At 36.8% G+C, this 16,539-nt stretch overlaps 1 protein-coding gene across 15 annotated transcripts in view; it reads right to left on the bottom strand.

Moving 5' to 3' along the window:
* EIF4G3 (eukaryotic translation initiation factor 4 gamma 3) overlaps positions 1-16,539 on the bottom strand; it is a 311,606-nt gene that overhangs the window by 184,425 nt on the left and 110,642 nt on the right. For all 15 annotated transcript variants that reach the window (XM_059690932.1, XM_059690920.1, XM_059690914.1 and 12 more), the window contains exon 3: positions 13,919-14,038. In XM_059690932.1, the coding sequence (XP_059546915.1) occupies positions 13,919-14,038 (120 nt within the window). The remainder of the gene's footprint in view (positions 1-13,918; positions 14,039-16,539) is intronic.

The following is a 16,539-nucleotide window of genomic DNA, read 5'->3' as shown; positions in this document are numbered from 1 at the left end:
GTTTAACTTGGAGGAAGGTTTAATTTATCCCAAACTTCATAATTCATAAGTGGTAAAACTGGGATTCACAACCAAATCTCTATTTTTTAAAAAAACAATTTTACTTTCTATAACATAGTACTACAGCAACGAATTCTTTTCCATGGTTTATAGTTTGGATATAAGCATAGAGCTCTTTGCCTCAGAAAAAATATGGGAAGACTGTATTATCAATCTCTTTTTTTAAGTAAGATCAATAAAGAGAAAAATCTTTCTGGGACTTTATCGTGGTTCAATTGTTGGGCTGTAATTGAAATTTCTTCAAGAAGTACTCCAGTAGAGAGCTTATTCATTTTGAATAGAATTTTTTTTCAACACCAGAGATCCGACTGCTAGAAAATTAAAAGGGTTGTATTTTAAATGTTATCTAACACAAATACTGCTTTTACTTAATTGTGGCTTTTGGACATTTTTAGATGAATGTTTTAGGCAATTCAACCACACATTATAAGTCATAATACATATTTTATTTGCATTAGGACCATCCAATTACTCTTACTCTCTGTTACCTCAAAATCAGATACTTAAAGAGCATCACTCTACATAAATTAAAGTGTATTTTAATATCATTCATCACCCATCTCAATAGCTGTACTTGTCACTCCACTCTGTTTATTAATCCAAACTCTAGAAATATTTACCATAATAAACAGAATTCTAGAATGAGACAAATTTGACAAGTAAACTGATTGCACATCATACTGTTAACTGAAATACTTCGTACAAAAAATGATGAACCTTTCTCTCTCATATTACATTTTTTGAAATACCTTAACATGTAAAATTACTCAAGGACAGCATTTCTTCTTACCTAACCACCATAACTCTATGTAAAAGCTTATTTGTGGATTATATCCTGAGAATATTCAGAACAGAAAATTAGACCACCTGTGCAGTAAAGGTATTAAGTTCTATATTCAAATAGCACCAAACTGTTTTTAGATAATGTAAATCTCTGCCATGGTATCCTGACAAAAGACTTTTCTGGCTCAGAAATTCAATCTTAATTGTTTAATTCAGGACAACAGAAAGAGCTTGAACACTAAGATTCCCAGACCTTTCCACAAAATAAGTCTTCCTCAGAACAAGCTCTCTGAAAATGCAACAATAGAGTATTTGGCCCTTTTTTTAGTTAAGCTTGTATCTGTAAAATAAACTTTTACTAAATTGTACCAAAAAAATTAACAATACCAGTCAGAAAAACTCTGTTTTAGTCAAATAAAGCACTGTACAAACAGGCCCAAAGTAATACACTTGGAAATATTCACGTAGAGCTATTTTATCCATGGAAGATTTAAGAATTTACTTATGGTTCAGGCACTGTACTAATTACATGGGAGGCTGAAAGCCATTTTAAAGAATTTGAAAATCACTGTACTGTGACTTTAAATCCAGGAACATTTCAATTGTATTAAAGCCAAAGAAAGACACCTGCAACCAACACGCTCTTACTAAGCTTGTATCAGAAGGGTCAATTATAGCCCGCTGGTGTGGCTCAGTGGCTGAGCATCGACCTATGAACCAAGAGGTCACAGTTCAATTCCCCGGCAGGGCACAAGCCAGGTTTTGGACTCGATCCCCAGCGTGTGCAGGAGGCAGACAATCAATGATTCTCTCTCATCATTGATGTTTCCACTTCTCACTCCCTATTTCTCTCTGAAATCAACAAAAAAAATATTTAAAATATTATTTCTAAATGTTTCCACAGTCAGATTCTCCCACCAGTCCCTCACCTGCTCAAGAGCTGTTATTTTTTAGAGAATGTCATTCTGATTCTTACAGCATTAGATCTACTTTTAGAGCATGTTATAGCACTAGTTTAACATTGCATGTTATAGCAATAGTATGAGATTGGCTTTTTCAAAGACCTTCTAAAAATTGCTCTTCTTCAAGAAATCTGTATTCCTTAAGACTTTTGAAGGAAATAAAACAAAGCAGAACACAAAGATTTGGTGAAGGATGTCTTTTGTATGCATCCAGCTTTTTTATTGCTTTCATCTTTTCTACAAGTTGCACAAAGTAATATAATCCTGTTTTCTAACACGAATCTCAATAGTGTTTTCCCTTCTTTTGGTTTTATACTTCCTAATTTCAGAGCTACTGAAGTTAAAAGATAATCACTCTCAAAACCAAACAGTGATACCTTCTAGGTCCTTGATACTTACTTGTTTTGCCTGTTGCCAACCTCCATTCCTTTTGCTATATCCTTCCCTTCTTAAATGTTGCCAAATGTTTATGTAATTAAATCAGCTGCTCCTGAGACATCACTTCAGTATCCAACTTCTCTAACTCCCAATGTGCACCTTGATATACTCCTGATATGAACCCTTAACAGTCTTTGGAATTTCTCAGCGTCTTTTTGAACATGGTAGGTGGACTTTCAGTGATTTTTCTCACTCAGCTGGGGTTGTTATTGGCAGGTGTTGATCACATATTTCTATCGCTCCAATCAATATGGACTGTCCTCTTGGTAACCCAAGAGGTTTTTTCTCTAAACCTGCTACTGTTTTCTAAAAGGATAAAATTTCCATGTGTTTCAAATTTTAAAAGTGGAGAAGTAACACAATAGTTAGTTTATGCTGCATTTGGTATAATGAAGTAACTGCTGATTTGGCAATGGTTTCTTAGATATGACAGCAAAGGCATAGGCAACGAGAGAAAAAACAGATAAATAAGACTTCACCCAAAATTAAAAACTTTTGTACAAATGAAAATATCAACAGAGTGAAAAGTCAATTATGCAATATATAAAGAACTCTTAACTCAATAACTAAATTAATCCAATTAAAAAGTGGGCAAAGAACTTGAACACACAAATGGCCAATAAGCACATAAAAAGTGATGTTCAACACACTAATCAGTGACGTGCAAATGTTTTACACACACATGCACGCATATGCATTTTCTGACACCATCAAGTTTGCTATTATCAAAAGTAGCATTGTGTTGAAGGCACAAATTGGCCAATTATGAGACAAAATGCTATTTGTCATTAATTTCTAAAGATAGCATTTTCTACTTTGATTTTATCTTTAAGTCAAAAGTTTTTTAAGTTTCCAAATAAACAGGTTTTAGTATTCTTATTTATATTCATACATTATGTTTAAGATAATGCAAATTATCCTATATAACAAAAGGCTAATATGCAAATTTTCCCCATGGGTGGGAATTCGACCAACAAGGAGTTAGACGTGCGCTGACCACCAAGGGCTGGCGCGGAACATGGCCGGCATTGGTGACGCAGTGCTGGCAGTGGACACACTGCCAGCCCCGATGGGCCCTGGCGAGAGTGGGGCAGTGGCAGGATGGTGGAGGAGGTGAGCGGGCGGCATCAGGCCAAGGCAGGTGCAAAGGAAGGTCCCACCCAGCAGCCTGCAAATTTTGTGCACTGGGCCTCTAGTGTTCAATAAAATAAATTATAAGCTTCATTAGCTTTTAAGAACAGTAATTATATTCTATAACGTTTCAGCATAAACATAATTTCAATTTTATTTTGTTAACTTCTAATTTTGTAGATGTAGATTCAGAAAATATAAATATAAGAATTTAACATTCTTCTCTGTAGTCTAACATATGACCAAGTTTTATAAATGCTCCCTGTGTATTTCAAAAAAGGGCCCACTTAGTTAAATGAGAAAATTACTAAAACAAAGTTTTAATTATTTTAAATTACCCATAGCCTTTTAAATCTTTTATCTCTGTTGAATCAATAACAAGTTCTCTCTATATATTTAAAGTATGATAATTATGATTTTCAAATTATTAATCTCAATTATTTTTTGTTGTTGAATATGTACAAAATTCCCTTTTTTTTTATTGAGAATATTTTTTCCATTGATTCTAGAGATAGTGGAAGGGGGGAGAAGAGAGACAGACAGACAGACACATCAGTTGGCTGCCTCCCACATCACCATGGGCCAATCGTGGGCAGGGATCAGACTTACAACCTAGGCACGTGCCCTTGACCAGAAATTGAACCCATGACCCACAAGCATGTTGAACTCGCAGCCGCTGGGCATGTGGCCCACTGGCTGTGAGTTCGACATGCTTGCCTCTAAACACTGAGCCATGCAAGCCAGGGAAAAGTTCTTTTTTCATATACATATGCTTGTGTTAATTTATATATTCATATAAAACAAGTTTACTATTGTTGTTCTTTATCTGTATCAGGGGTTGGGCAAACGATGGCCCTTGGCATGTGTTCTTATAAGGCCAGCTAAGAAAGGATTTTACATATTAAAAGAGTTAAATAATGAAGAATATGCAAAGGATAATCTGGCCCACAAAAAACAAAATACTTGGTCCTGATAGTTTGCTGATCTATGTCAGGGGTTGGCAATTTTTTGTTCTATAAGTGTTGAGATAATATTTTAGGTTTTGCAATCTCTAGCAATTATTCAACTCTTTGGTTGTAGAACAAAAGCAAAATTCATAAGTAAATTAATATGGCTGTATTCCAGTAAAATTTTATTTACCAAAACCAGAAGAGGGACCAGATTTGGCCCTTGGGTCACAGTTTCCAAACACTGGTCTAAATGATTACTTACTGATCTATTTCTCTGAAATTTAGACTCCCACACTAGTTATCAATTTGTCAATTTCAATTTCTTTTACATTTGCTACATATACAGTATATTCTAAGCCAATTATTAAGTAAGAGTTTATGTTACATTTTCCAGAAATTAAATCTTTATATTGTAGAAATTACTGCTCTCCCGTATATGTTTTTACCTTGAATTCTATGTTGACTACTAAAAATTGCTTATACCTGCTTTCTTTTTATTAGCATTTTTTCTGTTAACATTTCCATGCTCTTGTTTTCAATCTTCCTGTGTTATATCTAAATGCATATATCTAGATTTTAGGGTCTTTTTTGTTGTTGTTGTTAATCCTCACCAGAGGATATTTTTTCCATTGATTTTTTAAATGTTTTTATTGATTTGTGTATGTGGGCTGCCTCATACACATCCCACACTGGGGTTCTAACTCACAACCCAGGCATATGCCCTGACCACTGGGAGTTAAACCGTAACCTCCTGGTTCACAGGTCAACACTCAACCACTGAGCAACACCGGCCAGGATTCATTGAATTTTAGAGTGAAAGAGAAGGGAGACAGAGAGGGAGAAATATAAATGTGACAGACACATTGATTGGTTGCCTCCCACACATGCCCCAACTGGGGCTGGGATCGAGCCTGCAACCAAGGTATGTGCCCTTGACCAGAATTGAACCCACGACCCTTCAGGCCTCAAGGTGGCGCTTTAACCACTGAACAAACAGGCCAGGGCTAGATTTTAGTTTTTGACAAATTTGAGTCATAATTAATAGGGAAATTTAACTTCATTGTTATTACACTTACCAACATATTCCACAGCCCTATTATTTTGTCATATTTACTTTTTATTATTCCCTTTTCTGGCTGTTGTTAAAATCATTGGGGTCCATTGGTCCTATCTTATTCTTTATTTGTAAGAAAATTCTACATCCTTTTACCATTGTTTGTGCCAGTTACTTAGCTAATGTCTTTCAGCTCTGACCCATCCTGTAAGCAGTAGGAGGGTGCTTCCACCTATCAGTATGGTTCCAGACATTATTTTCATTCACATTCCCCAGCCTCTCAAAGCCTTCCAGAGATGCCAGCAGAAAAGAGGCATGCATGCATACTTGATATTCAAAATGCCAGCCTCACCCTCACTTGGTTCTCTCACTTGAGTTTCTGACGTTCAAGGACCAACCTGAAGTAATTTTCTTCTCAGAAGTCTGAGCAAGAGTCCTAAAAGGACCCTTCCTCCTAGCTCCTAGATTCTGGCAACACCTCATTTCTCTTTTATTCCCTACCTGCTTCCTACCTTAGCATCCCCTTGATAATCAATCAGTTAGTAAAACAAGTTTATGTAGTTAATCCCCTCTACTTGAAATACTTAGTATTGTTCCTTTTTTCCTTGCAAAGCTTTAACAGCTATACTGCTAAACTAATTAGGTTGCCTTGCAATCAATTGTACTAAACAGAAAAGTCAAAATTTTAGAATTAAACCGTAAAAGAAGATGTAATTTTAATGGCGATCAAGAGTAGTAATATAGTCCTGAATAATATAGTGTAGTACCTGAAAATGGAGTATCATTGACAGGTAATTAAAAAGGCGATTTATTTTGCCTATGAAAGGTTAATAAAATATTGGCAACATAATTTACTTCTTCTACGTAACACCTACTTAGGTAGCTATGGAATAAAATAAGGCAGACAGAAAAGCCATCATTTCAGAGAGAGAATTCAGATAGCTTGTGTGTTCATCATTTCTCACAGAGAAAAAAAAAAGGGTCTGTCAATGGATGGAGACTTTATAATCAGACTAGAGGCCCGATGCACGAATTTCGTGCAAGAGTGGGCCTTCCTTGCCCCTGCTGCTGGCACCAGCTTCCCTCTGAAACCAGGGACCCAGGCTTCCCTCAGGCCACCAGCAGGTACCCGGGACCCAGGCTCCCCTCACAGCCCGGGCTTCATCTGGAAGGACGTCTGGTCTAAATAGCATATTATATTACACTTTTATTATTATAGATATAGCTCTTGTTACCTAGTTATCAGTTTGACTGGATATCTGAGAAAAAGGAACAGTAAGTAAATATATGCCATTGAGAAAAAAAGATTGCTTACTTGGTAAAGTGTAACATTTTATTTTCATATCAGTCATTCTATGTATCAATCTACAATATTCATTGTTTACAGTTAAGTGATTCTACTTGCTTTAAATCTAACTTAACCTCTCCTTCACTATCCATTGACAGAATTTACTATCACCACAAAGCTTCATGATGTCTGTATAGTCTGCTTTTCATTGAGTGTTGAGTCACTGAAATTCACAATTCTTAGTTCTATAAAGATGTTAGTTTTTGTATATTATACTTTGTATTTAGCAAAATACTTCCAAGTAAACTTTCTTTTTTAAAAAAATATATTTTAATTGATTTCAGAGAGGAAGGGAGAGGGAGAGAGAGAGATAGAAACATCAATGATGAGAGAGAATCATTGATCAGCTGCCTCCTGCATGCCCCCTACTTTGTATAAGTACTGCACGCTAACCGATTGCGCCACGGGAGCTCCACGCGCCCCCTACTTTGGAGCTAGCCCACAATCCAGGCATATGCCCTTGAACGGAATCGAACCTGTGATCCTTTCAGTCCGGAGGCCAACGCTCTATCCACTGAGCCACGCCGGCTAGGGCCCAAGTAAACTTTCTCATCTGACCCCTGATAAAATAAACAGTCCTGCATTAAGCTTGCCCTCTCCCTTCTCCCACATCCCTGCAAGTTGAACAACCCCAACCCCACCCAATATAAGCACATATGAATAAGCCAATATGCCCCATAACCCTCCATCCGATTAATACAGAACAATATGCATGCATATGCATGTCTATGGTACTTATCTCCTCTAGTGACCTTTCTTCCATAGTCCTACTTGCCCACTTTCCCAGCAACTTTCTGAATCACATAAATGGTACTGAGGAATGAGATGTGCTCCCTCCCACTACCACCCCCACCCCACCCCCCAAAAAAATCACATGTTGAAGCCCCAAGTCCCTATGTCAGCGGTTCTCAACCTGTGGGTCGCGACCTCTTTGGGGGTCAAATGACCCTTTCACAGGAGTCGCCTAAGACCATCGGAAAACACATATATAATTACATATTGTTTTCGTGATTAATCACTATGCTTTAATTATGTTCAATTTGTAACAATGAAATTGGGGATCACCACAACATGAGGAACTATATTAAAGGGTTGCGGTATTAGGAAGGTTGAGAACCACTGCCCTATGTGATGGTATTTGGACACAGGGCCTTTGGCAGACAACTGGGATTAGATTACGCCATGGGAGTGGGGCCCTCATGGTGGGATTAGTGCCTTTATAAAACACAGCAGAGAGCTTGTTTGTCTGTCTATCTCCACCATGTGAGGACACAGCAAGAAGGTAAACTTCTAAAACCAAGAAGGCCCTTGCCAGGAATTAAATCAGCTGGCACCTTCATCTTGGATTTCCCATCATCCAGAAAAAAAATAAATGTGTGTTGTTTAAGCCAACCAGTCTATGGTATTTTGTTACAGCAAGCAGCCCAAGCAGATCAAGACAGATAGACTACACATTTTTGTGGGAAATATCACAAGCACTTTGAACAGTTGAACTGCTCCATTCCCTGATTCTCCTTAAAACTTACCTGTTTGATTTCCCATCCCAAAATGTCATGGCACTTGCTAATTTCTGTAACTGAATTGAAGTTGCAATTTTTAGAAGCATAAAAATCTAAAATATTTGCATGTTACAGCAAATAAAAAAATAGACTGGTGGCCCCAAAATGAGTTTCTCTTCTAGACCTATGGGAAAGTAGTGAAGGGTGAAATTCCAAAGAGATATAAACTTGCAAGGGAAACTCTAAGAGAGGTTTTGCACTATCACTTATAACAAGTGAGAGTAGTAGCCAGAGAAATCAAGAAGAGCCTCCAGGCCTGATCAGTTTGGCTCAGTGGATAGAGCATCAGTCTGTGGACTCAAGGGTCCCAGGTTCAATTCTGGTCAAGGGCATGCACCTTGGTTGCGGGCACATCCCCAGTAGGGGGTGTGCAGGAGGCAGCTGATTGATGTTTCTCTCTCATCGATGTTTCTAACTCTCTATCCCCCTCCCTTCCTCTCTGTAAAAAATCAATAAAATATATATATTTAAAAAAAGAAGAGGCTCCAGGGTATGTCCACAGGAAACAAACAACTCCTTAAATGTAACAAATCCCGACCTAGCCAGTTTGGCTCAGTGGATAGGGTCCCAGGTTTGATCCCAGTCAAGGGCACATGCCTGGGTTGTGGGCTCAGTCCAACCTGCAAGAGGCAGCCAATCAATGATTCCCTCTCATCATTGATGTTTCTAGCTCTCTCTTCCTCTCCCTTCCTCTTTGAAATCAATAAAAATATTTTTTAAAAATGTTAACAAATCCTAACCCTTACACACACACACACACACACACAAAATTCAAATGAAAATGAATATCAACAAAAATGAGCCTATATCACAGACAACAAAAGAAGCATATGTGAAATCACAATCAGTTCTTAATGATTGGTTTTTACAAAATTCTTTGGCTTTCTAAAACAGTGCTGAATAATACAGAATTGATTTTGAAAACTTTCACTCTTTATACTTAGGTATTTCCAAATATGGGTTCTAGTTTGTAAGATCTGCCAAATGGAATCTACAACTTGAGGTATATGGTGAGGAAAGTCTGAACAATAATTGTACTTAACTATTACTCTTGCAATAATCTGACCCCAGAAATTTTGAAAAAAATTCACTGTGATTTTTTTTCTAGCTACATGTAACACAAAGAAAAGCATAATCAAACAAGCATATAAAAATTACTTTAGGAATATTTCATGATAAGTAAAAAAAAAAAAAACCACATGAAATTCACCTAAGAGGAAACATTTGGTGAAGTCTTACTTTATAAACATGGTTGCAATTGTTTTTGTTAATAAAAGCAAAACAATGACAAAAGAGCTCAAATTCTCTAATCAAATATATGACTACATTAAAATAAGTCTCAATAGTTAGAGAAAAGAACTTACCAGGACTGTTTAGCATATATCAGGTAAAACCACAGACATAAATGATCTGAATATTTTTTACGCCTTTGTAACTTACTTTCATACTAATGACATTTGTAACAGCATATTAATTTGTAAAATGTTTAATGGCAATATTTGTTGAAGAAATTTTCAACAAGGTGTACATTTTTAAGTAAATAGGCATACGATCAACTAAAAATATAAAACAAAACAAAAGTGAGTAAGATTTAGCTCCAACAGTGCCAACACAATGCAGTCAATTCTGCAGGTTTACGAGCCAACATCAAATCCTCATGTGCCATGACTGCAGCTTCCAAACACCACTCAACTCACAGACTACCTGAGATAGCCACAATGTGCTCCATGGGGAGAAGGAGAGTATAAAAATTATCAACTGTACTCTGCTTTCTTTTGTGAAGGAAAGTAAATACTCATCAACTTCAAAAGTGAAATGTGAAAAAAAACTTTCAAAACTTCCTCTACTTTATCCTGATTAGCAAGGCTGATTGTCAAGAGTTGTCAAAATCAGAATTTATTTTCTTTAGGAAAGACAAAAAATGTTTTTAAATCACACAAAAAGTATAAAAATTGTAGTGTTAAAATAAATAGCATAATCAATCACTGTTCCTCAGTGAAGAAGTTCTTTTCTTGGCATTTCCACAGACAATAAAGAATCTAACCCATGGATCATTACCATCTCAGCCCACTAAATAACACAACTAAGTTAATCTCTAAGAAAAAAGAAGAACTAAATGAAATCTCCAGGAACAGTAGGCAGAAAACATGTATCACTCCACTTTGGCTTTATTCTGAGCATGTCTTCTCACTGATTACTGTGAACACAGCTTAGGAGTCTGGACAGTGACACCAAGAAAAAATAGAAAAGTGCCAACAATTGAGCAATAAGTAGGAAATACTTTTGTCTTGCTTAATTTAAGTGATTTAAGATAATTCAAATAACAAACTTCTGCTATTTTTTTAAAAGATACAAAATGAAAAAGAGCGCAAAGTTTGCCTAGTTTTAAATCTAAAGTCGTTTCTAAAACTCATGGAGATCTTCAAGGAACTTCAGATCTCATCTCATACAATCCTGTTATTTACAAAAGGGAAACGGATCACTAACAAGAATTCCCACTAGATCAAACTCTGAAATAGTATTGCCCTATCCAGTAAGGTCTACAGTACACTACATTTAAGTGTGCTACACCTTGACTCATCTACAGAGTCACCTGGGTGGTTTCCACCTTTGAGTGAGGACCTGAACAAAAGAAGGCTATGGATCAAGTTTAGGTTGCAATGCAAGCTGTTTATCACAAGGCACCTATGATCCAACAGATCAGAGGGTAATCTGAAGTGTCTGTGCCAAACAGATGCAGTAAGGAACCTCAGTCACTGTGCACTGCAACAGGCCTTTGCTAAAGGACACTTAGACTAAAGAAGCCGGCCTCGCCCTGACCGGTTCGGCTCAGTGGATAGAGCATCGGCCTGGGGACTGAAGGGTCCTGGGTTTGATTCCGGTCAAGGGCATGTGCCTTGGTTTCGGGCACATCCCCAGTGGGGGGTGTGCAGGAGGCAGCTGGTCAATGTTTCTCTCTCATCGATGTTTCTAGCTCTCTATCCCTTCCTTTCTGTAAAAAATCAATAAAATATATTTAAAAAAGAAAAAGAAAAAGAATAAAGAAGCCAGCCTTGCCCAACATTCCATAGGGCAAATTTCCAGTAAGTTCCACAGGAAGGATTTCTAGCATATTCCACTGGAATGGTGCTATAGTGAATTTCTACTACAGTGGGGCCTTGACTTATGAGTTTAATTCATTCCAAGACCGAGCTCGTTAAGGAGTTTGTTAACTCAAATTACTCTGTCAACTCAATGCAAAAAATCGGCCGAGAGACAGCTGGTATCTCAAAAAACTCGTTAGTCGGGACACTCGTAAGTCAAGGCCCCACTGTATTAGGTGAGCCACAGCTGTGTACTCTCCACTATCAGCCATGGAGAAGGCTCTTCCATAGCTATTCCATCAGCCCCAGGACAGGCAGCTGATCCTTATATTTGCTATTGTTAATATAGTGGAATCTCGGTTCTTGAACTTAATTTGTTCTGACAGGCTGTTTGAGAAGTGATCTGTTCAAAAACCAAATAATTTTTTCCCATTAATATCATATAAGTTGAATTAATCCATTCCAGACCTCCCCAATGATTCCCTATTTTGACCTTTCTTATATACAGTACATGTCTAATATACTGTTCAATCTGTAAATAAACACTCCTTTTCTTAAATGTATCGAACCACCCACTACTGGCCTTAAAGGAAACACTATTAGCACTGGATCTGAGGATGTCAGCATGTGGCATCTTTGCTGGTTCATACATCAACTGCCTCCTATATGTCTGTCACTGATTAATTGCTTTTTCTTTATCCAAATCAACAGTTTTTCCCTCTCTTCAATTGCCTATGATCATTGTTTCTTTCATACCCTTAGCAACATTAGCATTCTTGATGGCCTCTTTATGTTTTAAAATTGTGCTAATTATTGATTTCCCCAGCAACAAAAGCATTCTCCCTTTGCCAGAGAGATACTTTCTGTCATGCTGAGGTATCAGCTTGAAAGGGTTGCCATTTTGGAAAACTATGAAGTTTGGTTCAACAACACAGACATTTTTTTCTGTGAACAACTTGGTCGAGAACCAAATTGTTCAAGATAGGAGATGTTCAAGAAATGAATTATGGCTGTTTTCTTTAGAGTTCTCTTTTTATATTGGCTGACCCTTCATTACACCAATACCCTATTATATTTAAAGATCCTTTATAATAAACTAGAGGCCTGGTGCTATAATAAACTAGAGGCCTGGTGCACAAAATTCGTGCACGGGTAAGGTCCCTAGGGCTGGTCAGTGATCAGGGCAGATTGGGGCCTTCTGGCTGCCGGCTGGGGCCTTCCTTCATTCCGCACTGCCCCCTGGTGGTCAGCACACATCATAGCAAGCGATCGAACTCCAGAGGGGACACTTAGCATATTAGCTTTCCCTATTCAAAGCAGTACATAGTTTTTCTCTCTTCAATAGAGTTAGGCCAATATACCTTATTAACAGTGTAAGTGGTTCTCTTCAGTGACATGAAGACCAACAAAAGAACCTCATTTTAGGAGCTCCAGTGGCACAATTGGTTAGTGCGTGGTACTTATAAGAACCTCATTTTAAACAAGAGTTCATTTTGACATGTTTTACTTTTAAAATTCAAAATTAAATAGGCATGATTTAGACTGAGTTTAAGCATAGTACTAAGTCGGAATTAATTTATATATTTCTTAATAGGGCTATTTCAAAAATGGTTTGGCAAGCTGCACATTGCTTCTTCAAACATTCTATAGTCTAAACTAGCATTAATCAGTCCCAGTCTATAACTTATAATCACTAATTTTCAGCATTATTTTTAAGAAGTAATTGCTTATCTCTTATTATTCAAGCTTTACAAGGCCTAAAATATGGAAGCCAAAATTGAAGATAATGTTATAAAATTAATTTTCATTACTAAAAGGAGTTCTTAAGCATAAATAACAATGTCAAATAACATGGGTCAAGGTTTTTGGCTTGACTTTCTACACATTCCTTCCAGTACGAGACTTTATAACTCTGGCCAGCTCTTAACCACAAGGAAGCCCAAATAAGCATGTGATGGTGGGTTGGTGCAAGCAAAACAATATCTTGGGAAATAGCTTAAAAAACAGGGAACACATAGTGTTATCTTTTTCAAACATTGTTTTAATGTCTGCTGTGCCTTTTAACTGGAAATACATTAAGGAGTTCATTATTTTTTAACAGTTTAACAAAATTTTAAGATTAACAAAATTTCAATAATCTATTTACAAAATAAAAAACCAAAACAAACAAAAGAGCCCTCCAAAGTTACTCAAGAAGGAAAGATACACCACTTTTTACAAAACTAGAAGATAACTACCAACATTCCACCAAGAAAGAGAGAAGAGTGGAGACTACAGATTACACACTGAAAAGCAAACCAGTGTTTTGTGGTTTTAACAAATTTCAGAATACATTCTAATTTCTAAAACAATAAAAACTAAAAATCACTGTTCATTTTGAATGCCTCCATAACTGAAATGTATAAAATTGTTAGTAGCCACTATTAAATACAAAAGACAAGATAGAAATTACTTTTTAAGTAATGTATATTATTGCTTAGAATTTGCTTTAGAAAAACAGAAATGATTTTACATGGCAATTTATTATTTTTAAAATATAGTTTTTCTTACTTGAGAGAGGCCAGGGGACGATGCATGTCCCGGGGGCGTTGCCGCAAGATTTGGATGCCCCTTGTTTATTTCATGTGCTGCATAAGGGGAAGGGGTCGGGGGTCCTGGCTGTCTTGCTACCTGTGAGGAAATCAATATTTATTTTATTAGTAAGAGTATTAATAAACATAACTAAATCTTAATAAACATAATCTTAATCTTAATAAACATAACTAAACTGGCAAACTTTTTAAAATTGAATTTTCTGCCTCACAATTTATACTAAAGTGCCAAACTGACAAAAGGTTTAAATTTTCAATACTGAAGCACTGAAATTCTTAGAAAAATTATAAACATGAGTATTTCCAACAATTTGATAGAAGTTTCTTGCGCATCATCTAAAACCAAAACCCTAAAAGGAAAAAATATATTAAATAATAGAGGCCAGACTTGAAACTGCATAATGTACAATGATTACACTTTGGAAAAGGATTTACAAAAAAGATAAAGGATTGCAAGGGGATGAGGATAACTACAAAAAGACAAAGAAATTTGGGGGAGTGATACAACTTCTATATCTTGATTATAGTGGGAATTACATGTCTCTATGTGTTTGTCAAAACTCACATAATAAAAAAAAAAACTCACATAATGGTAAACTAAAAAAAGTGAATTTCACTTCATGTAAATTACACTTCAATAATCCTGAACCCAAAAAAGGAAAAGCTACCTATAGAGTATAATCTCAATTTTATTTTTAAAAAGAACATGTATAGCCCTACCCAAGTAGGTGAGGTGGTTGGAGAGTCATCCCAATGTGCGAGGGTTATAGGTTCAGTCCCCGGACAGGGCAATTACAATGAATGCATAAGTGGAGCAAAATATCAATGTTTTTCTCTCTCTTACTCTCTATCTTCCTCTCCCTCTAAAATCAATAAATTTTAAAAAGTAAATGTATATGTGTATGTGCTTCTGTATGTATAACTTTCTATATATGTATGTTTACATATATACACATACATATAGGATGAACCATAGTATATATACTTTGAGTAATTATTAATTCCAATGAAAGAAACAGCCCTCAGGTGTTAAGTGTGTATACATTTTTTGGGACACCCTGTATATACATACACATACTCCAAGTATAAATGTCATATTAAAAAGAGTTGTAAGGAGATAAAGAGGTGTTTTATTTTTTTCCTCATTTTTATTTTCTAATACTAGAGGCCTGATGCATGAAATTTGTGCAAGGTGCTTGGCCCTCACAGCCCCTCGCAGCCTCAGCTGGCCCTCACAGCCCCAGCTTCATCTGGGACGGTTGTTCTGCTGTTCAGTCTAATTAGCATGTTAGCTCTTTATTATATAGGATAGTTCAATAGCCATAAACTTGTACAACAGAAGAATAACTAGCATTCTATGCAAACAAAATTACATTTCCCCACTTTTTGCTGGCAATAAACTGCCCATCAGCCTGTGATTGATATGAGACCACTTCACTCAGGCCTCTTTCTAGAGTCAGTCAATCCTAACCAGCTCCTCTCTATCATAGTCTAAACCACTCTAGCACTGTACTCCATGAGTGGAGGGCAATTCTGCAGTCATCTAATATTAAAGAATCCATTCTCCATAGAGTGGGGTTCTTTAATTTCAGTGGGCCTTTTGTAATCTAGTGGAAACTACAGATCTCTTCCTAGGATCAAATTTTTAATGCCTAAAATACATAGAATTCTAATAAAAACCAATTACTGTATATTGAAATGCAGCTGCCTAACTTTATAATTCAAAGAAATGATAACATTCAATGGGACATTTTCTCCTTCTAAGTTCTTAGAAAGTGGTCTCCAAATGGCATTAGATTCGCCTGGAATTCAATCAGTCCAAAGCTCTGAATAAAATCTACTCCCTGGTAATCTAACCTTAGAATCCCTTATGTCTATCTAAAATAGACATAAACACCTAAAGGCTCAGCTGCCTGACCCCAATGCTAAAATAAAAATGGACTCACAAAGAACTAACTATAGTAAAAAGATTTACACTATAAACGAAACATGAATGATGCTAAAATGTAATCAAATTAAATTTAATTTCTTTCTTGCTTTTTAAATTGCCGGAAGCCGGTCCATCCTTGCTGCTTGACACAGTCGCTGCAGGATAGAAACATCTGCACAGCATATGTTTCAAGGGACCTGGCGTATATAGCATACTGTTCTTAATATGTTTGTTCCCCTTAGCGCTGCGTGTTTTAACCAAGGTCACCTCTCCGAGAAAGGTTGTTTCCCCAGGTAGGGATTTTTCCCTGAAGTTAGGGAGGGGATGAAACTCCTTAACTAAGTGCCAGGCGGGTAGTTAATCACTTTAACTACAAACAATCATGCTTAAGCTACATAATCTTTACTCCCTGGAATGGAGATAAGAAATGCCCTAACCTTTGTAATAGAAATTGACAGGATTAAAATCAACTGGTATAAATACGGATGTAACAAGACAATAAACAGCAGAACCTCTCTGGAGATCCAGACCAGAACTTGGCTGGAGATCCTGGCTAGGCTGCTGATCAACTGAACACTGTCTCCGTGTCCTTCCTTCTTCGCCGACTCCATCTATGCCTTTGGGAACCCCTGGACCTGCTGGGGTTGGAC

Source organism: Myotis daubentonii, chromosome 3 (assembly GCF_963259705.1).
Source record: "Myotis daubentonii chromosome 3, mMyoDau2.1, whole genome shotgun sequence".
NCBI classification, from domain to species: domain Eukaryota; kingdom Metazoa; phylum Chordata; class Mammalia; order Chiroptera; family Vespertilionidae; genus Myotis; species Myotis daubentonii.
The sequence above is the reverse complement of the archived record's forward strand: the minus strand, read 5'-3'. Positions and strand labels throughout refer to the sequence as shown.